Raw genomic sequence first — 25,342 nt, 5'->3', positions numbered from 1 at the left:
CGCCATCAGGCTCCGAGCCAGGAAATCAGTTAAGCACACACTTCATTTTAAACACATCTGCCCTTTCCATTACCTCTGCAAAGACCATTTAAATGCAGGATGTGCTTAAGAGCTCTGCTAGACTGAAGCCCCACTGCATGGCATGTAACAGGATCAAATATCAAACTCAGCTTAAAGATGATCCAGAGATCGGAACCTCTTGGGATAACATTTAATTACAAAGAACTACAGAGTAACGTGACGCTGCTTCCCAGTGGTTTGGTAAGAAACAACTGGAAGGATTTTCCTTACTAGGTCAGAGCTTAGCATTGCCTCTAAAATAAAGCGGGTATATACTCACATTTTTCCAGTGTCTGCTTTTCTGCAACCATACACTTCACCAAATCCCCCTCTTCCTATTATTCTATGTACACTAAAATCATTCATGGTCAGCTGTAAATGCAAAAAACAAACCAGAACAAAACCAGATTCAATTTGCAGCATTACAAAAACTTACTGTAAAAAAACATCTGAAGAACCTATTCATGCGTTAAGATATTTAACAAGTGTAACTCATATAACATGCATTGTTTTGGAAGAAGGAGCTCCTGATTGTTTCCATTTCAACCTACTTGCAAGCAATTACTCAAAAAGGAACATGTTCTTCCTTTGACAAGATAAATATACTTGGAGGTACTTACATGAATATTTAGTTCTACGTTTTTCCATTGACAGAATCTAGTAAACTTGTCACTGTAGGGAAAAAATGTTTAAAAGTGGTCTGAGACACTGTGTAAAGCATCACAGGAAGCATCAAGACTCTGCTGTGTAAAATAACCAGGGTATGCGGTGCTACTTAGCAAATGACAGTCTCCCTTTCAAAACACTGTAATCCTACCCCCACCAAGAAAAACAATTGCTAGCAGTGCATGCTTCAGATTTTACATCCTTACAGGAGAAGGACATCAGATAATCTTATCCCTGTAAGTGCTCGCTGTGTCCTCGCATCTCTCCTTCAGATGGTTTTTAACTTTTAAAACCAACTAAAATTGGAACTAACAAACATTTAAATTACAGCGAGAGGAAGATAATTGTAAGATAACTGTAAGAAAACAGAAGCAGCTCGATTCATGCTAATGAGTCTCCATATACTCCAAGGAACATTTTAAACTAATTTTATCTTAAAATAGGAAAAACACTGATAATACCACAAGCTGTTGCAAAGAAAAAAATCATTTCTTATTTCTACACAAATAATGAAGTATTTATCTTCAGAGTAAGAAATAATAGTTCTACAGAAGGATTTTTACCGTCATCTCCGTCTTGTGCTCTTTACTAGACCTTTCCTGCTTAACTGGGGGGTGTCCAGATACAAACCAGGTCTTTCAGTCACACTCAAGAGCTGGTTATTCATGAGAATCTCCCCCAAGAATGTAGTTCTGTGTTTGTAAACCCCTGAGATCAAACTGCAGCCCATTATTGCTGCTGTATGGAGCAAGAGAAAATCAGCTTTACTATTTCTCCACTCGGGCATCCTGACGTTCATCACTACATACAAAGCAGCCAACCCTTTGCGGAAGCTGGCTGATAACACACAATTAAATGAAGTTTATGAAACATTTTCAGCCTTATTTTATAGCAATACTTAAGGACCTGTCTTCCTGCTACATTAGGTAGAAAGCTTGGATAATGTGCCACGTTCCTACCTTTCCATAAATTTCTGAAATATTTTTCCTCGGAGACTATCACAAATTTCTTCTATATATGGCTGAAGAGGGATAAGAAACACAATTAGTATTTAAGCATACAATAAACTGATGATGCAATACTACCCACTGCATTTAACTCATGTTGGCCTGATACAACAACAGCATTTACTGTGTTTTCTTTGAAGGAGACACTCTGAATGAAGCACTGAAGCTTCATTTAGCTTTTGGAATCCGATTAATGTATAAAACCTGCGTGAAGCACCTGCCTATGGACAACAGGTCAGGGAAATCAGTCACAGCACAGCTCTTCTTCCCCAATGTATTTAAACAGAGTAAATGGTCCCCGCTGTGGAGTCTGTACTCTTAGAGCTGCCCTCTTGCTTCATCTCCTCTCTGCCCTTACCAAGAAATCAGCACCTTCCATTCGCAAGCAGCTTTTTCTAGAGGAACACTAGAACATGCGAGATGGCACAAATGCTGAATTCCACACCAACATCAGCTGGGAATTAATACACTTGAAAATCAAAGGAAAAATGCTTTCAAAGGTTTCACATTACTGAAACATTAAGGCTATTTCTCAGTTCAGATTAGCCTGACAGGATGTGTATCCTCCTGATGGAAAGAGATTTACTCTAAATCATTTAATGGCTTAAAATTGCATAGATTTAAGAATTACTCTGTTCATATGCACCAAGGTACAGTTTCCTTTCATTAAATGTGCTTACAATATTTTAGATGATAATTTGTAATTTTTGACTTAAAAAAATAGCATTTTTATCGCTACTACGGCAAAGACCATACACCAGCACAGTTTATTCTGTCTCCTGAAATAGTATGCACCAGATCGCTTACTGTCACAGAAATGAAGGAAACAAGACCATTCCGAATGCGTTAGGCTCACCTGGAAAAGGCTGGCGGGCACTTGTTTCTTGGCTAAATGCATTTGTACGTGATCTACAGCTTGCTTTGAGAAAGGCTTTTGGAAAAGAAAGAGAAACGTTTCAAACAGCTGGAAATGTAAAGGTTTCATGGGAGGTCTACGGCACTGCTGTTCTACCCATGCGAGAAAGAGACGCTCCTCAGAATGAATGGGTGCAACACCTCCCCCAGAGCATGTCATTGTGAAACATGCAGAGTAACACAGTGAAACAACCACTCTAAAGCAGGAAGGCAGGAGAGGTGAAAAGGAGGAGTAGAAAGGCCAAGGCAGAAGGGCCCCCTGATGCTCCTTTAACAAATCAGTGAAAAATGCTTTATCCGGGTACAGCTCCAGAGACAGCAGACATGGGCCTTCTACCACTGCAGAGCCTATCATAGGTTAACAATATCATAATTAATATATTAAAACCTACTGCAGATCCTTCTTTAAAGTGACAGCAAATGAAACTGATAAATACAGATCAATGGGGCAAGAGCTCAGCTGGAAGGAACACGTGTTTCCATGGGCTGTAACAAAGCAGTATCTGTCCCAGCGTGGCCCCACGCCTTCAACTCACCACGCTGAGGCTAAAGAGTGCCTTGTGTCTATGTAGTATGAAAGCCTGCTTTATGGCTAAACAAATCATAACACAACCCCCAGCAAGCTGTGTGTGACCAGTTTTAAACACAATCATCTCAACCTTTACTCTGAGCTTTCCCACACACCAGACTTCCACATCCAAATGGTCCCTGGCAGCTCCACTCCTTTGGGTTTGTGGGGCAGGCTTGTTGCTGGGCTGGGGGAGGTTGGTTAAGGCGTGCAAGTATATACACACACAAACGGCACTCATGCTGTCGTATTGTAAAGCATCTTGTTTGCAGAATTAAAACAGATCAATCTCCAAATATTTCCTTTGCCTACCACCAAGTTTCACAATGACTGGCACACAGCTCTCATCACTGAAAATAAACTGAAAAAGACACGCTTCTGGGAGACCTTGGAGCAGCTCCAGTGCCTAAGGGGCTACAAGAAACCTGGAGAGGGGCTTTGGACAAGGGCCTGTAGGGACAGGACAAGGAATGGCTTTAACCTGCCAGAGGGGAGGCTGAGATGAGCTCTTGGGCAGAAGCTCTTCCCTGTGAGGGTGCTGAGGCGCTGGCACAGGGTGCCCAGAGAAGCTGTGGCTGCCCCATCCCTGGCAGTGCTCAAGGCCAGGTTGGACACAGGGGCTCGGAGCAAGCTGTTCCAGTGGAAGGGGTCCCTGCCTGTGGCAGGGGTTGGAGCTGGATGGGCTTTAAGGTCCTTTCCAACCCAAACCAGCCTGGGATTCTCTGCTGACTTCAGCCAAACGCAGTCCCACTGGCTTCAAATGGAAATCCCCAGCACTACAAGCACTGGTGGCTACAATCCCTTCAGCAATAATTGTTCTCTGCATGAAACAACGTTATTTTGAATTATCCCTGCTGTCAAGCTACTCAAATGAGGCAAAGAGCAGTGTGAGATCGGGATGCTACACACATGGGAACAGGACAGGAGCTCCTTCATGATGTACGTGTCATAGATCTGCCGACTCCGGGCCAGCCGCTCTTCCTCAGAATCCAGTTTCTCGTATTCTTTTATCTGCAATACAAGAGAAAAGGTCCATTAGATCAGCACATTCCTAATGATTTTTTACTGATTTGGTTCAAAAACCCAAATGCTTTCACTGAAGTTTATTTCACTTTGTTATTTTCTTAACTAATGCTTAGGGAGCACATTTGCTCACAACATTTTTCTGTCTTCAAAAATGCTGCATTGGCTCCGAGAATGAAGAGGAGACTTCTGAGAACACTGAAGAAGAATTCAGGAAGTCTTTGCTATTTTTGAGGAACAGCTCTTTTTCCCCCTTGGATTTGTCTGCAGAAAACTTCTCTCCCTGCAGCTCAAAGCCAGCCCGGTACCGTCCTTCACGCTTCCATCACAGCTAAATCCCTTTGCAGGTCATCACTTCCCCCTGCAGAAAAGTGTCCAGACATGTATGGAAGGAATCCCACCAGGGCAGTTCTGCTGCCGTTCCCGCTGGTAGGAATTAAGAAGTCTGAAACTAATTTTCATTGAGAGCAGATTAACAGTTGAACTCAATGATCTTCACGGGCTTTTCCAGAACCCTCACCGAGTCCAAGGGTCCTTTGGGGTTTGTTTAGGGAAAGAGTTCTTCGGGACTGACAGAATGTAAAAACCATACAAGATCTTTAGGGCACAGATTCAGCTCTGACTTGCTGAGACCTGCCCAGCATCACAGAATTGGAGAATACAACCCCAGCCTGGTTTGGGTTGGAAGGGACCTCAAAGCTCACCCAGCTCCAACCCCTGCCACGGGCAGGGACCCCTTCCACTGGAGCAGCTTGCTCCAAGCCCCATCCAACCGGGGAACGTGTGAGATCCCTGGATCCAAATAAAATGAAGCATGCAGCCCTGCTCTGGGGCCCTGCTCCGACTCAGGGAAACCAGAGCACAGTAGCTCCCAGCTGGATTTCATTCAGTGCTTGTGGGAGAGGGAACAGGACAGATGGGAGCTGCCTGTACCTTCAGCCTACAGAATAAACCCTGCACAGAAGATGTACAGAGCATCTCTTCATGAAGCAGGGACAGAGGGAGGGCTCTGCTGCCCTGCCAGACCCTTCAGAGCAGAGCGGCACCGTGGTTAGCACAAAGCACATCCCTGAGGACTTCAGAAAGCGAAGATGTGAAAACCCAGTGTCCTGCCTCCGCCACAATACTTTCTTTTGTCCCTTCATTCTGAGCCTGCTCCTTTCACAGGATGAGCTGTTCCTCACAGCTCTCGAGCAGGTCTCCACGTGACAGCTCAGACCAGCCTACCTCGGGAGGTGCAACACCATAACTGAACTCCGTGTTTTTCTAGTCCCCTTGTTTGCTGCCTATGATAAGGCAACAGTTCCCCCGCGAGCTGCCATCTGCGACTGCTTCCCCTTCGTACCCAGTTATAATTAAAATGATTCAATACATCTTTGCCAAGGAAACATTTTTTAATTAATGCAATGCCATAAAATAATTAGAAGTTCAGGAGAAAGCCTGATACGTGGTATATTGTCTTACTTGAATGCAATTTCCTGCCCTTTGCTATTTGGTTTTCAAACCATCTAATTCTGCACGCAAAGCATCCCTCCACCACATCCTCGCAGGCACATCCTCACCTGCCCTCACCTTTTAACCACAGTCCCTTTGTCATATAAAGCTTTGGAGAAAGGGACAGGAGGTGACTTTGGTGATGCACCCCGGGGCACCTCAGCCTGTTCTCCCCCTGCACACTGCCCAATGCTGCTCATCACAGGTGATTCCATGAGACACCTCTACTACAGACCACATTTAACACATGTGCCTGACATGTTCACAGCTAATTTTATACTTTCATTAAATAGAACATGACTGTAGCACGCCAAAAAGACACAGCACTAGGCAGAGCTGAAGTGTCAGCATTCAGAGCTGTCACCAGTCTCTGTCAGCAGCAGCTCTGCAGTATTGCTCCTGACCCAGAGATAACTGCCCCTGTCACCGTATTTCAACCCTTCCTTGGCCAACTTCAGCCCCCCTCCAGGGACACAGCTTTGAAAATGGGAATCAGAACGTGTCGGTTTTCAAGCACCCAGAAGTACTTCTTCTTTTTCTCCTTTTCTTCCCCTTCTTTCCGAAGCCGAGCTGCATGAATCACTCCCCCAGCTAAATGCCTGATCGTGACTTCAGCTGCAGTAACATGAAATCCCTGGAGTACGGGGCCCTTCTACATCAAGCGCTTTTTAATGGGGCGAGGTACTCAAATTATTCCACATGTAATAAATGCAGCAAGTAAATCAAATATTATAAAATAAAAGAGAAATCCGGTATGACACCAACAACACTGCACCAAACCCCTCCTGGAATACCTGTGATGGGACTTTTTGAGCAGTACCTGACAAAGCACTGAAGTTCTTTTTAAGCCACACTTTGCTAATAACCTAAAAATACAATTCCAAATTGTTTCAGAGATAAAGAGGCAGCTAAAAATACCCGCTAAACAACCCCTGACAACGTGCCTTTTTGATTACCTATGACAGTGATACCTTCAGGATATAAAAAGGTGGAAACAATAGGAAAAAGATCCTTCTTTATTGACAGTATCTAATATGTGTGCGTGGGGGGGAGCTGCGTGTTGTTGAGTTCTCTCCCACCAATGACCAACTCCAGCTATTCTGTGCTGCCAGCAAGAGAAATTCAACTCATCAGCTTAAGAGTAATCCAGACAAAAGGTTATCTCAGGCAGCTTTTCTAATTACTAGTGAGCAGCAGAGGCTGCCTCTTCCCAGCACGTCTGCGTGTTTGAACTGAAACCAGCACCTCTGACAGGATTACCTACACTTTTATATTTAGAGCCTCACAAATAGAGCGCGGAATGAATGGAGCGAGGAGGCTCCTCAGGGTCCCCGCGCTGCCAGGGCCCCCCAGCCGAGGAGAGATGGGAAGGATACAACGTGCTCCCCTGAATTACAGATCCCTCTGCATGATGCCTGCCTTGGGCACCGTGTCTGTGGGTTCCTCCGCCGGTTATCTCCTGACAATGGAGCACAACTGACCATATCAACCATGACTGTACCAAACTGCCAACTTGTCAATAGTTACACTGCTATCTTAAAACTCTCCTGAGCTTGGTTACAGTGATGGTTTTGTCCCTTTGAGGTGCCATCGTTACTATATCAAAGATCGTCTCTTATGAACCAACCATTCCACTGTGAAGCTGAAGTGATTGAGAACAAGGTCCCAACGTCCCCCTGGATGCCTCTCGTCCCCTCTCAGCATCCCCGAGGAGCAGAGGGAGAGCCTTCCTCCTTACCTCTTCATAAAACTTCAGTTGAGGGACAGCTTCATCAATCTCGTTCAAGCAATAGTCTTTAAACAGCAAAAATCCTGGAAAGGAAAGAGAAAAGGGAAAAATAAAATCAGAAAATGCCATATCATTACTGCAGTAACCTGTCAAGAGGGATACAGCCCCCAGGTAACATCCTGGATTAACTATACCTGCAGAGACACATGGTCCCAAGGCTCAGCAATTCCCATCACCAGCATTCAGACAGAAAAGGATCATAAACCTCACTTACCTCCCATAAAGCATATTCCAGTTTCTACATGCTGAGAATTGTATGAAATGGTTCCATACTGCACTGCAATATCCCATTCCTCTCAAAGGATCAGAATTTGTTCCTTTTTTCAGAGTAAAGACTAAATACTATTCACATGGTTTGGTTTAGATTTACCTACACTTTATTGACAAAAAACAACCTCTTCTGCATTCCCAGTTTAAAATTACTGGTTAATGTTACCTCTAATAGGTTTTATAGCACAATAAATTACATCAGAATCTTTATAGCTCCTTTACAAGTAATTTAAAGCATGACCTCTGCAGCCTGCTGATGACTATTTTCCATTCTAAGCATCTCCATGCACCGTGACAAGCTGAGTCTCATGGAAGTGGTGTCCTTACATGCGCCCGGGCTGGTACCTGCTACCCTTTGACTTTACATGGGTATCTGCTGCCGCAGCTCCTGCTTTGGGTTTACAGCCCCTCAGAGCTGTGAATGAACCCGGTCTCACTCCACCACACCAGGCAATACCTTTCCTTATTTAGACTCCCTGCTGCTCATGGAAATCACAGCCATCTTTTGGAGGTAAGACCAGGAAAACATGAACTCAAATAGCAAAGGGAGCAAGAAGCAGCAGAGCGGCTGAGCCAAGGGCTGACACTGCCTGGGCACCGCTCCATCGCCTCCCTGCTCCTTTTCCTTCCCAAAAAAGCAGCATGTGGAGACAGAAAATGCCCCTTTTCAACTTCAAATACATACAATATTTAATACTAATATTTATAAGAACACAGAGAAGGGATTATACGTACAGAAGACCTGATTTAATTAAAATGTCATTGTAATTTGAATTTACAGCAAAATTATATGCTCGACTAAGAAATAATACATCCACCTACAACATCTCGTGTATTCCAGACTATACTACCCAGTAATTCCATTGTAGTATGTACAGGAGGACATTACCTGTCAGTTATGAGCGTCATGTCCTTCCAATTCACTATCACCTGATTTTGTCAAGGACCTAAATAAGAAGATACCCACCTGCTATTCAGCAGCAAACCCCTCAGTGCCAGCAGATAAAGCACTGCTAATCAGGCAAACAAAAGCTTTGATTTATTTATCATGAAAACACTGACCGTCTTCTTGATAGCCCCTCTACATACATCCAGACCCCAAGTTACATTTCCTATTGGAAGCACTTGTTTTCCTGGGGTCCTCTGGATTTCTTTGTCACAATCAGAACACCAGCAAAGGGATTATGACCAGAGAGCTCCCATACTTCGCTCAGCTCATTTAGCTGGTTAGGATGGTATTTCAAAGGTTACGCAAACTGGGGTTTGTTCTCTGAGGAAGGGCAGAAATCCGATGACGAGATTCCCTTCCGAGACCCTCCAAACCTTCTCATTATTCTCAGCAAAAAGAATCACTCCTGAAATATCTCACAAAGAAACACGCTTTTCTGAAAAGAAACCAACCCACCCCGAGCTGGCTACTCCCTGCAGCAATCCGCGCTCACGCTGGGGCTTCCTTCTCTTCTAAGGCCTTGCCTCAGTTCCTGTTTTGCTGGGAATACTCTCGCTGAGCTGCTTCTCTTGCTGCAGAGGGGACAGGAGCGCAGCACCAGAGCAGCCCCTGCGATCCCCACACCTCATGTGAAGGACCTGGCTCACCCAGTCCCCAGTGGGGACAGGACGGGTCCCTGCAGCAGGACCCAGACTGTTCCTCCTCCTGCCCAAACCCCAGAGCTGCTCTTGGCACCTCTAGAGCATGGAGAACGTGGCCCAAACCTGGCTCAGAGCAAAACCTGCCACTGAGGGCACGAACCCAACTCCTTCCTTTACACACGATGGCAGCAGCAGCAGCACCGAGCAAAACACTGCTGAATTGACTGAACTTTCCCTTGGACAACGAACCAAAGAAGATTACAGTCGTGTAATTAAGAGACTAAAGAGCAGCACCAACAGCAATGAATGCACTGAAAGAAAAATCCCTGGCGAGGTCCCAGCCACTGGCTGGTCACCAAACAAACCCACAAACAACAAAACCCAACCCACAAAGACAACTGCGGGAGGAGTGTGAAAATACACCAACACGCACCCCAACAATGCCCTGGCAAACATCGGAGCCCTGCTTAGTGTTTTCCAAACTGTTTCATTTCATTATGGCAGGGAACAAGAGGAGGCTGATGCTGCTCACGCTGCAAAGCTGCTTCTCTCCAGGGCTCTGTTCTGAACTGCACTGCTGTGCAAGAAAATAAAGACATCCCAAATGAGAAGTTAGGAACCTTTAGAGATGATTGATACAGTCATAATATGTTACAGCCATATCAAGTATGAGAAAAGGCTGCTATTGAGCTCCAGCGAACATGAGCAGAATTATTACAGCTGCATTTTAAAGCCTATGATAAAAAAATAAATTATTAAAAATACTGCAGTAAAATAAATCATAGCATGAAAACATAGGGCCTGTAGGGACAGGCCAAGGGGAATGGCTTTAACCTGCCCGAGGGGAGATTTAGACTGGATCTTAAGCAGAAGCTCTTCCCTGTGAGGGTGCTGAGGCGCTGGCACAGGGTGCCCAGAGAAGCTGTGGCTGCCCCATCCCTGGCAGTGCTCAAGGCCAGGTTGGACACAGGGGCTTGGAGCAAGCTGCTCCAGTGGAAGGGGTCCCTGCCCGTGGCAGGGGGCTGGATGAGCTTTAAGCTCCCTTCAACATAACCCAGGCTGAGATTCCGTGATTTTAACCTTTTCTTGAATGATTTGCCTTAAACTCTTTTACAGCACCAATGCAGATACAAACACCCTACTCCTCCCTCATCTTGCATTTGCAGCTTGTCTGTTCAATCCACGTCCGCAGGTATCAGCACATGTCCCCTCTTCCCACCATCCTGATCTCAAACAAATCCACTGAGAGCCTGACGTTCTCCGCACTGTGTTTGTGTTGCGACCTCCCGGAGTCTGCATTTCTACTGCAGCATAAAGGAAATCTCTCCTATTGCCGCTCTGAGATTGAGTGAAAAATTACTAGCCAGAAACTGCAGCTCTCACATAATTGCAGAACTAATTGACAGACGCAGCAGTGAAGAAGTGACAGGAGCTTGAAGAAGTTCAGGCAGAACTGACGCAGAGCACAATAAGCACCTTTAACTACACACCAAAAAATCAGACCCAGAACAGAAAGCAGGAATTAGAAAAATGATAGCGTTAAGTAACAGATAAAAGGAACCGGCAATTATTTATGAAATCAAGATGCTGACAGCTTTCGCTTTAAAGATCTCTTCCTCTATACTATATAATTTCTGCAACAACCACATCACTACTTGTTAAGGGAAAAGAAAAATAGTTCTTAAAAGCTTTTTCTGGTACCACCACAGCGCTGGATGGTACCCATAATGCACATGCTGGAGTACGAGACAGACAGAGCGCCGAGCCTCAACTTTCCCACTCTCCAGACAGTATCTTTTCCCCATTATCTTTTGATGGGCAATCCTTTGCAGATAAGTTTGCCAAATGTCATTAATTGCACTAACCAACAACCAAGACAAAATGTCTTTCAAGGAGGGATAAAGACAATCCTCGGGGTTTGCAGCTCAGTCTTAACTGGACAGATGGGGAGACTGAGGTGATGACCCCGGCATCCTCTCAATCCATCAGCCCATTCCCAGCACTCATCCCCCACCAGCCAAGGTTGGTTTCACCAGCTTGGAAAGGGACAAGGAAGGGACTTAGGTTAACTCATGTCTTTTAAAAAGGAACACAGCTGTATTTCATACAATCACAGCCTGTTCTGCACCGAGGCCGATGCCCATGGGCTGTATCCACCCTGCAATGTCAAACCCTTCTCGTACAGTTTTAATAAAGAAATGCTGCCCTTTCCACTTGCAGGGACAAAAGCCACCTTCTCATTTTACAGCTCCATGCCATTTTCCTGCCCTGCCACCAGTGCTATTTAAGCAGGAGGCACTGCCCCATCAGCAGGTTCAGCTCTGGCAGCAGTGGGCAGCAGGACAGCAGCCAGAGCCACACTGCAGGCCAGGCCAGGGGACAGCGCTGGCCTTCTGCCTGCTCAAGGTCACTCCTGCACTCACAACACCGTACCTTGATCTTCACCAGAATGTCAATTAATTGAGAGCATGGGATAATAATAATAACACAATTAATGAGGAACCCTGCAATGAAACAAACCTTGCAGAGAACGACTTATCTCACTCTAACAGGAATTTTATACCTATCTGATCCAAATACCCTTCTAACAGGAGTAAATAACAACCTTATTAAAACAAACAGAAACGACTAGGTAAGACAGCGGAGCTAAAAATAGACACATTCCGCCCTGATGTAAGTATTCACAATGTCACTGACTGAAAGGAAGCTGCAGCTATTTACAGCAGACCTGAACGTGGTCCAAAATGCTGATGTAGACACTTTCGAGTAGGCAAAATAGCAAATTAGAAAACAAAAATATCAAGCTGCTTCCAAATCCTAACTAAATGTGCTGTGTATAAATAGAGAATAATGACGACCCAGCAAGCAGTGACATCTGCACCAGAACCAGGCTCCTCAGACCTCGGCTGCAGCGAATGGCTCTGGCTCCAGGCAGACGAAACGTCAGCGCAAGCTTCCCGACATCAGGATGCAAACCATGCAACACAAGGAGTTTTCCTCATTTAGGGCCCTTAAATGTCTCTATCCTGAGACCCTCCAAGAATCTCCTGGTATTTCTTATGTGGCTGAATTCAGGCAACAGCTTGAAGAAGTCAGAGGAGCAGAACCACAGGGACACAGACAACTTGCCTCCAGCAAAGCCTCTTGTGCAGGACTGCCAAGGAACCTGCAGGATGCAGTAACAGCAAACCTCAACCAACACTCCACAGTGACCACCACCGGCAGCAGTAACAGACCTGGGTCACGGACACAAAACATTAGGGGTAGACTCTGTTATTAAACCCTATAAAAGCTGTGATTCGAACCAGGCTGCAGCTGTTAAGGCACATCCAGTCAAGTTCAGGATCTTGTTCTGTACGCTACATGCGCTCAGTTGCCATAGCACAGCATAATTAAGACCACCTAAAAGCTCCAGAATTGAGAGAACCACTGATTTCCTTGTTCAGGAACAAAGAGACCTGCTACTACCAGGGAAAACTCATCTGCGTAGGAATCACAGCTTGGGCTAGGTACAAAGCCACAAAAATCCTCCCAGCCCAGAAGGCACCACAGATTTCACTACTTTGCTTTCCAATTACGAGCTGTTTGTCCTTAACCTATTTTTCCTAATAGAGCCTAAAGTACATTCACTGTTCCTTAAAAATACATCACAACAAATTAAAACATATCTGTGTGCAGAAAAAGCAGGGTAAAAGAACAAATTGTGTTTTCCAAGACAGGACTTGCATGCAGTGGGGAGGAGCGCAGAACAACTCCCCTACAACAGACTCGAACTGAGCTCAGCATTACTAAGTTGCCAGGTAGCTTGTTTAATGATGCCTATAAATCACTATAGGAAAATAAACTTTGGCTGCAAGGTTTCAAGTGTCTCCAAAGAAAATCCTTATTTCCACGTACGTTTTCCAATTGTTTTCTCCCCATGAAATCACTAACACTTGTTACAACGTGGTCAGCCCTGGTCCCAAATCCCGGAGCTGTGCGTGCCCTCACTTCCTCCAGCACACACATATTGGACACGATGGAGGAGTATTCACAGACTGTGTGCTAATCCTCAACCAGGCCCGCAAGGGAGAGGATCTTAAGCAGATAATGCACCGTCTTACCAAGAGCATTCAATCACTATTCTGCTTGTAGCCCCGCAGAGCAGCTCAGAGCTAAACACTTGAGGTGGATTAGAGAGCCTGCATCTCAAACAAGAAGGCGCACTGTAAATACCCTCCCTGACAGCAGCCAGGAGCTCAGCACTTCCAAAGGGCAGGACCAGCAGCTGTCAAGATGTCAAGTGGCAGCACAGCAATTCACAGGATAAAAGGGCTCCTAAGGAAAAGGAGAACGTGCTCTGTCTTTAACACGCAGCTGTAAACCATTAAAAAATGCCATGTCTCTGCTTCACCTACTGCAATTGCCACTGGATCTTTACCTCAAAAAAAACCCCAAAACCACCAGGTTATCACCCTAATATCCTCATGAAATGTACCTCTGAATACTGAACATGCAATAAATCACTACTTAAAGGCATGAAAATAAAAGAACAGGGAAAACTTATAGCTGAACCAAATTAGGACACATCTTTCATACTCTGGTCTCCAGAATTCCATTTGACTAAAGTCACAGAATCACAGAACCATAGAATAGTTTGGACTAGAAGGGACTTTAAAGCCCATCCAGTTCCAACCCCCTGCCACGGGCAGGGACACCTTCCTCTAAACCAGGTTGCTCCAAGCCCTGTCCAACCTGTCCTTGAGCACTGCCAGGGATGAGGAAGTCAAGTATGTATTCACATACCAAAGGTGAACGAAAAAAGAGGGCTGTACATCAGAAAACCCTCCTCTGAAAGATGGACCGGTATCACACGTAACTATTCTAATTTTAGAAGGACAACGAAACACAGAGTTGAAGCATTTCATTTCAATCCATCAGTTATTGCAAAGAACGTGATTAAATTCCTTCACTGAAGCTCATCAAGAAATACACAGCACTTGAGGTTTTGTTCTCTTTTCACTTGTACATAGAAGAAACTCCCACCGCTTTTGCAAGTGGTATTAGCAGCTACTAGCAAGCTATGAGCAAGCTAACAAGCATGAGCAGCTTAAAAACGTCACGATGGTTGCTGTCGCAGCGGTTCCTTCCCCACGTCACAAGGATGTTCAGTCCCTACGAAGGACGTGCCAGTTGTCATTTTCTTGATCAGTGTTTTGCCATTATACAACCTTTGCAAATTGCTTGCATAATTAGGGTGGTGTTAGGGTGGCGAGGCACTGGAATGGGTTTGCCCAGGGAGGCTGCGAGTGCTCCGTCCCTGGCAGTGCTCAAGGCCAGGTTGGATGAAGCCTTGGGTGGGATGGTTTAGTGTGAGGTGTCCCTGCCCATGGCAGTGGGGTGGAACTGGATGATCTTAAGGTCCTTTCTAACCCAAACTATTCTACGATTCTATGATAATGCAAGGCAACATCCCTCACTATTGGAAAGCACACTGTCTCTTCTGACCTCTCCACGCCATGAACCGCTCACTACTATGAATTATTAAGCACACGAAGCCCACTCGGAGGTGTATTTCCACTTATGAGGAAGGGCCTGTGCATGGCTTTGCTTGGGGAAGAGCCAGGCACTAACGTCATTTACTGAAGACATGGAATAAGTTCACAGCAAAAGTGATGCCAGTATTCACCTTAGCCAGGACTGCTCATTATGTGAACCACTGCAAGGATCCAAACCGTTCTGCCACAGCATCTAGGAAGTCTGTTGTACTGTGGTTAGAATCAGAACACAAAACCAGTAGTATGCAGCTAGTAAATACATGCAGCACTAGGTAAAGAGGAGCAAAACTGCTAAAACAACAGTGACAGAGCACAGATGATTCTCCTACATGAATCTTAAAGCCTTCCTCTGGTTCATTCTGTGCACTCTAAGAAGAAAGCTGCTGAGAGCCGGAGGTTCAGAAACAGATGGTTCTACTTCTCTTCAGCCTCTTTCCCCATTAAATCAAAGACATTAATGACAGAGGCATCTAGAAACATTGAGAAACTGTTTTGCAGATTTCTGACTGCAGATTTTCTATCCAACCACTGCAGACATGCACACATCTGACAGCAGAACGTTATGGAGGCACTGGCTGGACACGATGCTGTCAGGGGAAAGAGAGAAGCAGCAAACCCACAAGGTTACTGCTCTGCTCCCCTACAAAGATTCATGTTCTGATGGTGTGTTACTCACCTCCTGACCGTCACCAAGTGATGCTCTGCAGCAAGAACCTTGGAAATGTGGACAAATTCCTCGGGGGGTTTGCAAGTCCTGTTATGCATCATTCTGTTAGAGGACACATACTGGTATAGAACAATAAAAGCATTTGAAAGGTTTATAGTAAATATCTGCTCTACAAACAAATCGATGAGGAATCGACAGCCAGAGCTCTCCAGCTTCCCTGCTCTGTGACTAACTGCTCTGTCTCTTGAAAGCTGAAAGTCAGAAGACTTAAGAGATTCAGTAATCCAGGGTCTACTTTTTCCCTTCTTCCTGAGCTTTTCTCCTGTTACTAATGAGTTATCCCACTGAGATGAATGAGTAGCACTGGCAGGACCACAGAATCTGCTTATTAGGAGCAGAGAGCTATGCAGGTAAATCTCATTAAAGTTGTTATCATGCCACGTTACAGGCATGGGAAACTAATATTTACCTATTTCACAGTGGTGTTCAGAGGCTTCATTAGTGGGTGAATTGTTTCAAGGCACGTTGATAAAAACTCCGTGGGAGTGCAAACGCTTTGGACTGACTGAGAAATTGCTGGGGAGGAGAGGGGGGAAATCATGACTACACACCATCACTGCTGGTACACAAGGAGAACATCCCATCAGAAATGGGCTAAGAAAGCTCAAACAAGAAGGTAGAAAAACAACATCTTTGGTACATAAGACACTTTGCAGTATATTAAAGATGAGTTTCACAGAACCCCAGCCTGGTTTGTGTTGGAAGGGACCTTAAACCCCATCCAGCTCCAACCCCTGCCATGGGCAGGGACCCCTTCCACTGGAGCAGCTTGCTCCACGCCCCTGTGTCCAACCTGGCCTTGAGCACTGCCAGGGATGGGGCAGCCACAGCTTCTCTGGGCACCCTGTGCCAGCGCCTCAGCACCCTCACAGGGAAGAGCTTCTGCCTAAGAGCTCATCTCAGTCTCCCCTCGGGCAGGTTAAAGCTATTCAGTGCATTATCCATTATATGAAGTTCCAGAGGATAGGATATATATATTTCCTACCTTAAAGCCCAGAATTAATCTGCAGCTCCTCTGGGAAATCACACAATTGAGTATTTCCAACCCCTCTGCACCAGCACGCATGGGAGCATATCAGGCTGCATCCCAGCAAAGAAATGCTCAATTATTTATGACAAGAAGAAAACCCAAAATGAATACATACATTTTTTATAGTGACTTTGGATACTATTTGCCCCTGACACACAAGACAGACACCTCCTTAAAGCTGCCTGCACATAAAATCTGCAGTGGGAATGTTCATCAAGTACCCCTCCAAATGATCTTCAGTGTAATTCATGCAAGTATCACTTTTACTTTACCACAAAATAAAGTATGTTTAAAGAAATTTAGCATTCAGTAACATTTAAATCACGACACAGAAACCAGATCTCAAACCTGACCCTATTTTGGTGAAGACAGACTGCACACAGTATGCATTTTCTCTCCTTCGCTGCCCACACCCCAGTTTGATACAAGTGGAGAATCACTGTGAAATCGGCTGGAATTTGGGGGTTGGAACTAGAGGATCATAAGGTCCTTTCCAACCCAACCCATTCTATGATTCTATGAAACACTTCAGATGAATCGTTTCTGTTTCAGTTTACAATCGCCCAGTTTCCGACCTCGACCTGCGGTTTGGGGTTTGTGCTGTTTTTAACTGATCATACCAACGGTGCAAGGAAAGCACGAGTTCAACGGATTCAGAAACCCTCCCGCAGGCTCTCCAGAATCCAGGATTTTGTCTAAACTTGAACTGAAAATAAGAAGTAACACGAGAAAGAAGAAGATCAGTCTTCAAGCAGTGTTTTAAATATGTGGGGTTTTGCTCATCTAGTTACTTCCTAATTTTGATGGTGCCTACTTCTGTATGGTGGCTGTTTCCCCTAGGTCAGAAACAGAACCTCAGGAGAAAAGCACTTCAACAACTAACCTGCCTTCTTGCTTGTATAGAAAACCCATCAAGCAAGTACCTATTTTCCCTATTATACGGCTGCACTTTATTCAACATCAACATACCAGAACAGAGTAAAGTTATCGCAGTGCTACAAGTCTCACGGACACTGTTAAGAAAGAAATCCAAGGCTGTGACACTTGCCCTCACTCACGTTTTAGGTCAGTAGCTAATGTACAACCTGTAGGTGACTTTGGCTCTCAAAACAATCTGGTTCTAAACACTTCACATGGGGTTTTGGGCGGCCCCTCCTGCTCACCACAGTCCTCTCCCCGGAAGGAGGGAGGGTTTCAGTCCACCATCAGCTCCCAGCACAACCCCACTACTTGCACATCCAAGCTGCAGCTTCAGCGTCATCTCGAGCAGACTAGGAGCAAGACCTGCTAATAGTTTTGTCATCCCCTGCTCATTTAACAGTAAAAACCTCAGGTGCTTTGCTTTACTTCCAATGAAGTTTTGCTGCTTTCGTTGTTCTGTCCTCAGGGGCCTATTTAATTAGTTCAGAATGCCAACGGCACACAGATCTTATGCTTAAACTAAACAATAGCTTCAATAATGCTCTAGGGAGGTGCTTTTCCCAGCCTGTTATTTTTAGGCACCTCGGGGAGCGCAGTGCGCTCTGCTACCACACTGGCAACAGAAAGAGGAAGAGCAAGAATGTTTTTCTCAACAGATTTTCACTCAAGATCCACCTAGTGATTAGCATCAAAATTCTGAAATAACCAAAGAAGCTGGGTCCAGGAGAAACAAGCAACAGAAAGCGCGATTCAGTGCCCTAAAAAACCACCTCTTTAGCTGTTCTCACCCTTGTTTGGAGGGGTATGGGCTTTTCTCAACGGTGTCACTGACAGAGCTGGAGGAAACAGCAGCCACAACGGCCAGGAGCACGTTTCCCTCGAACTGCAGAGGGCAGGCAGAAAAGTCCCTCCCTGCAGATGGAGGTCGCCTGTGCAGGAGGAACTACAAAAGAGACCCAAGGCTCATCGGCTCTGGAAACTCAGCTCAAAGGAATATACATTAGCTATACTTAGCTGCTGCAGTGTAAAGGGAGCAGATAAGAAGCGAGAGCCCCGCAGAAGACGTGCGTGTGTAGGAAGAAGCACTGATGCAGATGGCAAAATGCTCACCCTGGCTGGGAAGACCTCCAACTTGGAGCCTGCTGATTTAAGTGGATATGAAAGACAGTGAAATGAATCACCCAAGAACGATCATTCCTCACTAAGCAAAAGGAGATGGTAAACAGGAAAAAAATCGCCACGTTTGTAACTTGTTACGTCAACTACATGGGTTTTAATTACTTCTTTTTGCAAGTGTGTTTCAAGAAAATAAACCAGAAATTAGATCCAGTTTCAGGGTAAAAAAACCCCCATGCAAGTCACTTCCTAGGCAAGGTGAATGCTGAAACTGCAGCATGACCAGCTGCTGAAACAGTTCAAACACCTTCTGGTCTCATCTTTCCCCAAGACCCAAACCCAACGGCTCTGTGTAACTGATGAGAAACCGAGATGGGCGTAGACAAACTGCCACAACCCACCAGCTCCCAGGCAGTTACCAGAGAACCCAAGGCTGAACCAAGCCAGGACCTGAAGCTGCAGGATGCTTTATACTGTCACATCCCATGAGCCCTAAGCTGATTTTGTTCACTGCCTACCACGTAGATGCAATTTGTCAGTAAGTCCAGTGTCAGACATAAGAGTCACTGAACTATAACCAGCAACAAGTTTGCTCCAAAGCATTTAACTTTAATAACCTCGATAATCCTGTTCTAAAGCAACACTATGACCTAATTCACTCCAGTTCACACTTGGCAGCTGCACTGGCTGAGCAGACCCTGATCCACCCAGCAGCTACGCTCATTCCAGCTCATTCCCAAACTGCCCTCTGGAAGCGGTGCTGTCACACGTGTGCCCACCCCGCAGCACGAGGACAACTCCGCCGTGAACCAGGAGCGGGTCCTACACGTAAGTGATAGATCTGGGGATACCAGAAAACGTCTCTTTTGCTAAAGCAAACATAATCTGGTGGTGTAGCAAACAGGATGTGGTAAAATGACAACTAGCTAGAGGTGGTTACGCACTCCGCTTCGAGACAGCCTGTACTTCCCCCATGAAGCTTCTGCTGTGGAGGAAGCAGCTTCTGTGGGAACAGCCGGCTGCTGGGCTACTGAGCGCTGCCAGAGTGCTTTTCTGGGTGGTTCTGTATCTTCATGTCCTCTGAGTCATTAGGAGATTCTTAGAGTTCAAGATCATTCTGGAGCATCACTCCTGCAAGCAGTCATCCCATCTTCGAGAGAGGAGAGCAACCCATTTGCCTTCATGAAGACATAGACACAAAGAGAGGACAGACACTTGTTCATGCAGACCTTACGAAGCCTCCAGGCCAGTTTCATCCCTGGAAGGCTGCTGCCACTGCCTGCTGATGGAGTTCCTGCTTTTAGTGTGATTCCAAAGGGCAGAGCTGAGGTTTTGGTTTCCAAGCTCAAGCTGTCCCTGCAGTTGCACACCTGGAGAAGGTGGCAGGGAGGGAATTTAGGCCAATCTTTTAGAGTGGGCCCTGGAAAACACTGATCCTAAAAGGATTTAAAGGCTCATTAAAGATAAGCACTTGCACCTGCTAAGAACAGCACCATAATTAGACATACTCATAGGAAAACATCCAACAGGAATGGCTCCACACAGGACATCAGAAAGAATCATATCAGACAACTGATCAAAGCCCTGGGGTTTGCATTTGAAAGGAGGAGACTGAAAACCAGAGAAAACAATGACCTGGGGCTGCAAGAAAGAATTGTGCTCTGGGGAAGAAAACAGCTTAACAGTGCTCATCTACATGCTTGCCGAGGAAAGAATAGGTGCCTTGATGAAGCTTTATAGTTAGTATACAAGGATAAAACACTGCATACCAGACAGCTCTTTAACTGAGAAAATAAAGGCGCAGGAAGAGCCAGCAGCAAGGGGGTGAAGCAGCAGAATTACAGCTCAGGACCAGACACTCATCCAGCTCCGGCTGATTGAAACTCCTCAGAGCAGGAGCTGCCTCCCGGCCCGGGGCCCGGCCTGAGCCGCATCCCCACCATGCAAAGAGATAACAAGGAGAGTAAAAAAGTGATTAGACTTTTTAATGACCTCACCAGGTTTATTTTCACAGCCTCCCGCTTGCCTAAAACCGAAGGTACTTTACCACAAGCAATTATGCTAACGTCTGGAAACAGAACTCATTCAATGGCAAAGAACAAGCTAGAAAATGCAATCAAATTCAAATGAACCACCACAGTAAGGAAATACAACATTTTCCAGAGCAATGCAAAGCCTTCTGGTAAAAACAGTCGCGTTTCTCTTTAACCTTCGTTTTCTTCCCATCTAAATCCTACTTCAGAAGAAAGCAGGTTCAGAAGTAACCGAAACAGCATCAAAGGGGTCACAGGCGACCTCCCCATTCCCAGGTAACAAGGGCAAGCACTGCTATGAGTGTACCATGGGGAGAGGAGAGGAAACCTCCCTGCACGTCTGCGAGCTGGGCACCTCGACACCAGGGACACAGACTGGTGTGTTGATGGTGCCTCTAAACAGGCAGGGGCTCTAAAATGCCAGGTTTGATGGCCACCAGAATGGGGGACAGAAGAACACAAAGCTAGAACCCTTCCAAGGCTACAGTTACCCAACTGTAATTGCCGTAACTTACTAAATAACAGCAGCATTCTTCACTGTTCTTTGGAACCAACGGTGAATGAAACGTATTCCATTGCAGAAATAGAAATACCCATTAGGGTGAAGCTGCTCTGGGTTTAAGGAGATAAAAAAAAGACCACTCCACTTCATTGCCACCAAGGAGAATGGAACAGTTAGAGCCAGGCTGTGTTTGCCTGCTTAAAATTCCACTTATTTTGCAACTGCCATGCTAGAGCAAATCCTAATGATTCAGCACAGACATCTAAACTGAGGCACATGCTGGGAGACGTCAGTACAAGCAAACAAGGTATTTACAGTGCAAAATTTCAGGCCAGAAGAAAAAGTGATAGCTTTTATGCACAAAAACACAGACCACACTTCAGCTACTGTAACACAATGGAAAGCTCCTTGAGACTGCTACGAATGCATCCTTTAGACCAGTGTTTCCACAACCCTCTTTGCACAAAGCGATGAAATCCATTAATGACAGTCGGTGAATACTCTTTATTTCAATCTGGCAATACTCAAAACTCCCACTCTGGAATATTCTCCCACCTACTGAGCTGCACATTTCCAGGCAATCAGAAAGGCTGGACATTGCTGCTCCAGCCATGGAACCCAGCTAAGGCTCAACCAGCCCAAAGATGCCCCCATTGCATCACTCTCCCTGGGCAACAAGGTGCACGGCACCTTGTTCATGGGCATTTGCTTCCATTGTTAGTTACAGTCTTGGTGCACTTCAGACAGGAATAGATCCACTGACCTCCTCAAGTCTTCCCAGCCTGCTTTATGGTTTTGTCCCCATTTTGCAAGACAAGAGCAGCTGTATTATCCCAGCAGACATATGCCAAAGGACAAGGATTTCACAAGCCCCTCACGAAATCCATTCCCCTGCTTCACCACCCATCCTACTACTAAAACTGCTTCAGTCGTATCCAGATTCTTTTATAACTCACATGTCAAGCCCCTGGAAAATTGACCAACCTCATCATTTCCGCAACAGCTTTTCTGGTTTTGAAGGTTGTTCAACCTCACTTCTCCCTTTTACAGCCTGCATTAACACCCTATTTCAATACTTCCTTGTAGGTCGTGCTTAGCAGACTGCTAAGTAAGGTCTGCTCATTCCCACTGCTCTTTCCTGGCCTCTCTCCAGCAGGTCCATGTATATTTTGTAGTCCAGTGCCAGGATGGACACAATACTCTGCCAAAAGAGGATTACTTCACATGCCTCACTGGCTATGATCCTGCTTTTATATTTAGTCATATGATGTAGCACAGACAATACAACCTCAGTGTAACAGCCAAGGCAGTTAACAGCACCTACCTGAGCAGTGGTTCTCCACCCTGGATCTGTGTGATCATTCCAGCACAGACACAGAGGGCACTGCTGGTTTTGACTGAGAAGCATCACATTCCGCCCCCCCCCCCCCCGCCCCTCTAGTCAACAGAGTCACACACACAGCATACAGAGGTTCTTCATCCCAACATTTACACCATTACCTAAACTGCTGCATAGCAACTGATCCCTGATGCTCTGGTGCAAACTCCTTCCACGCTCCCATGGAAGCGCTCACTACCTGTTCCTCAAGCCCATCTCCCCAGCAGCTTGCCCCATCACACAGCAGGTTCACCCAGGCCACATCTCCCTCTGTCGCCAGCAAAAGCATGATGTCAGATAGTCAAGAAAACACATACAGTATTTTTTCTACTACTGCTCCCTTATCAAGAAGGCATATGAGCCCTCAGAGAAAACAAGAAAGTGTAACTGATGTGACACATTACGTTGCTGACAAGCCCATACCACGTAATATAATTTTCTCCTTGATGTTTTCAATAACTTAATTATTTTCCCAGTAGTTTTCCAGCCCATGAACTTGACAGATTGCTCGGCTTCGTCCTCTTCCCTTCCACAGCATTTCATTTTATTGAAGACCTTGGTCTTACTGCGTCCTGTCCATACTCCAGTGCTCCTCAGACCATCTCCAACACTGGTTTTCAGCAGTCGTTACAGAGAGGTTGCAGGCAAGCAGGTCTTAGTATTTACATGAGTAACATTTCACTTATCTATGACTTACCAATTTTCTGATGAAACATCTTGCCAAAGGTTAATTCACCCCTTTCCTCAAGGTATTTCTGCATAACACTGCGGATACTGAAAAAGAAGGGGGAAAAAAGAGTTACTTGAAACTGCTTATTTTAAACCAGACCTTTAGCGAGAAACAGATCTCTAAAATGAAATGTTAGTGTAAAAGACTCCTGCAAGATGAGTGGTTTTATCCCAGTTAGATGGTTGTGGGATGAACTGAAGAGTGGTAGGGGGCTGCCAGCAGGAGCTGGAGCACCGAACACTGAGTGTTCTTCCTCAGACACAGAGAGGGCAGCAGAAACTCATAGGCAGCATCAGGTGGACCCTCGCCTCGGGGTCATAGCACTTCCCAGGGGACATTCTGGTCATCACTTCTGTATTCTTGCATCAGGTTTTAGCTTGCACCATGTAAAACTAGTGTACAAGTCACTCAGAGCTGGAGCAGGCTGTTAGCACTGCAACTGCCATCTATCATCCAGAAAATGAGCCAACACAAGCTCCATTAGGCCCCTAGCTTGGCTGCAATGCACTTAACATCTACTTTGCCTAATTTATAATGTCACAATCACCCATTTAAACCACATTAACAAAGATTTCCTTTATTTGTCAAGTAACCTCAATATTCATTGCAATATAATGCCCATAAAAATTCCACAGGGGCAACAATACAAGTTCCTAAATTTGAGAATCCATGCAGCCCAGCAGCATCGTGCCTTGGTAAACCAACCCTCTTGTCACAGCACGAAGCCAAAATTCCACTGGACCTTTTCTGTTCCAATTTTACAATTGCTATTTTCGTATGTTCTGTTTGTTTTTCTAAGAAGTACCACAAGCGCCCTGTAGAAAGTGCTCATGTCTTAAACAAGACTATTCAATATCACTCAGGTTCCTGCAGAAGAAAGACTGAGCAACTCACCCTTGTAAAATGTGGCCTCTGAACTGCTTTGGGTTACCCCGGGCAGCAGAGCCCTGCCTGAAAAAGCAAAGGGCTGAGACCATCCCCAGCCCTGTGCCTACCTACCAGGACCCATCACCAGAGCTTCTGCAAACCCTGCCGAATATCAACCAGCATCTCTTCCATCGTCTCTGAGGGAGGGAAGTATCTGCACTCCTCTTCAAATGAGGAGCTGAGGCATGAAGTCTGCATGACTTGACCAGAAAAACATCTCTACTAAAAGCCAAGAATTAGCTGGAAGGCTTAAACCCCAGCATAGGGGATCTCTCTATGAATAGTTTTTATGTATATCTCAAAGCCCCGCCTGGAACACAGCTCCACGAACACTGTGATCCCAAGCGAGCACTCTGGAGGGTAAGCACCACGTCAACTTCAACAAGAACGGGGAGGGCTGAACGTTGTTAATCGGGTTCAAGGTTATAAATTATTCAGTGACGAACTTGCTAATCTTTTTATCTGCTCATTACAAACTATGCCTCCTCTCTGCGCATTTTAACAATCTAAACAAAATACTGATTCCAAGCAAAGAGGAAGCAGTAGATAGAGACTGTGGTTCGGTACTCAGGAAAAGCAAGGTAGTAAAGGGAATCTCTCACATAAGTGGCAGAACTGCCAAGTTTGGCTGCCTGTTCTATGGGCAGGCTTTTAAAAACATACATTTGAGTTTAACACGTTTAAAATAGTGATGGTAAAACTTAATTCTGCTCTTAAATACGTAAAATGCGAGCACATCAATGGCAAAATACCTCCAGTTGTACCGATACCACCACATGCCAGTGACTACAGGCAGCATGGCCTGCTCTGCATCCCGCTTCTCCCACCCAGCCCTTCCCCTTGTCTCTCCATGCTTACGGAGGGCTCATAAATGACCATGGTGTGCATCACCGTAGACCACAAACTTCTCTCCTGGTTGACCTGAGCCCATCAGAGCGCCTGCACTTGGAGCACTCTTGTGCAACGTCCCGTTCCCACTGACCGCTAGACCGTTAGTAACAGAATGAGCCCTTTTAATAATAATGACATCAAGACAGCTTTTCTCTGCTCCAACAAGTG

The 25,342-nt window shown here is 45.5% G+C and overlaps 1 protein-coding gene across 1 annotated transcript in view; it reads right to left on the bottom strand.

Moving 5' to 3' along the window:
- GRK3 (G protein-coupled receptor kinase 3) overlaps positions 1 to 25,342 on the bottom strand; it is a 58,840-nt gene that overhangs the window by 20,636 nt on the left and 12,862 nt on the right. Inside the window, exons 2-8 of the mRNA XM_065692338.1 lie at positions 23,324 to 23,400; positions 7,472 to 7,545; positions 4,126 to 4,227; positions 2,590 to 2,664; positions 1,686 to 1,747; positions 681 to 732; positions 341 to 432 (exon numbers count right to left, since the gene is read on the bottom strand). Of these exons, the coding sequence (XP_065548410.1) occupies positions 341 to 432; positions 681 to 732; positions 1,686 to 1,747; positions 2,590 to 2,664; positions 4,126 to 4,227; positions 7,472 to 7,545; positions 23,324 to 23,400 (534 nt within the window). The remainder of the gene's footprint in view (positions 1 to 340; positions 433 to 680; positions 733 to 1,685; positions 1,748 to 2,589; positions 2,665 to 4,125; positions 4,228 to 7,471; positions 7,546 to 23,323; positions 23,401 to 25,342) is intronic.

Source organism: Lathamus discolor, chromosome 12 (genome assembly GCF_037157495.1).
Source record: "Lathamus discolor isolate bLatDis1 chromosome 12, bLatDis1.hap1, whole genome shotgun sequence".
Taxonomy (NCBI): Eukaryota; Metazoa; Chordata; class Aves; order Psittaciformes; family Psittacidae; genus Lathamus; species Lathamus discolor.
Note: the sequence above shows the minus strand (reverse complement) of the source record. Positions and strands in the feature narration are given on the sequence as shown.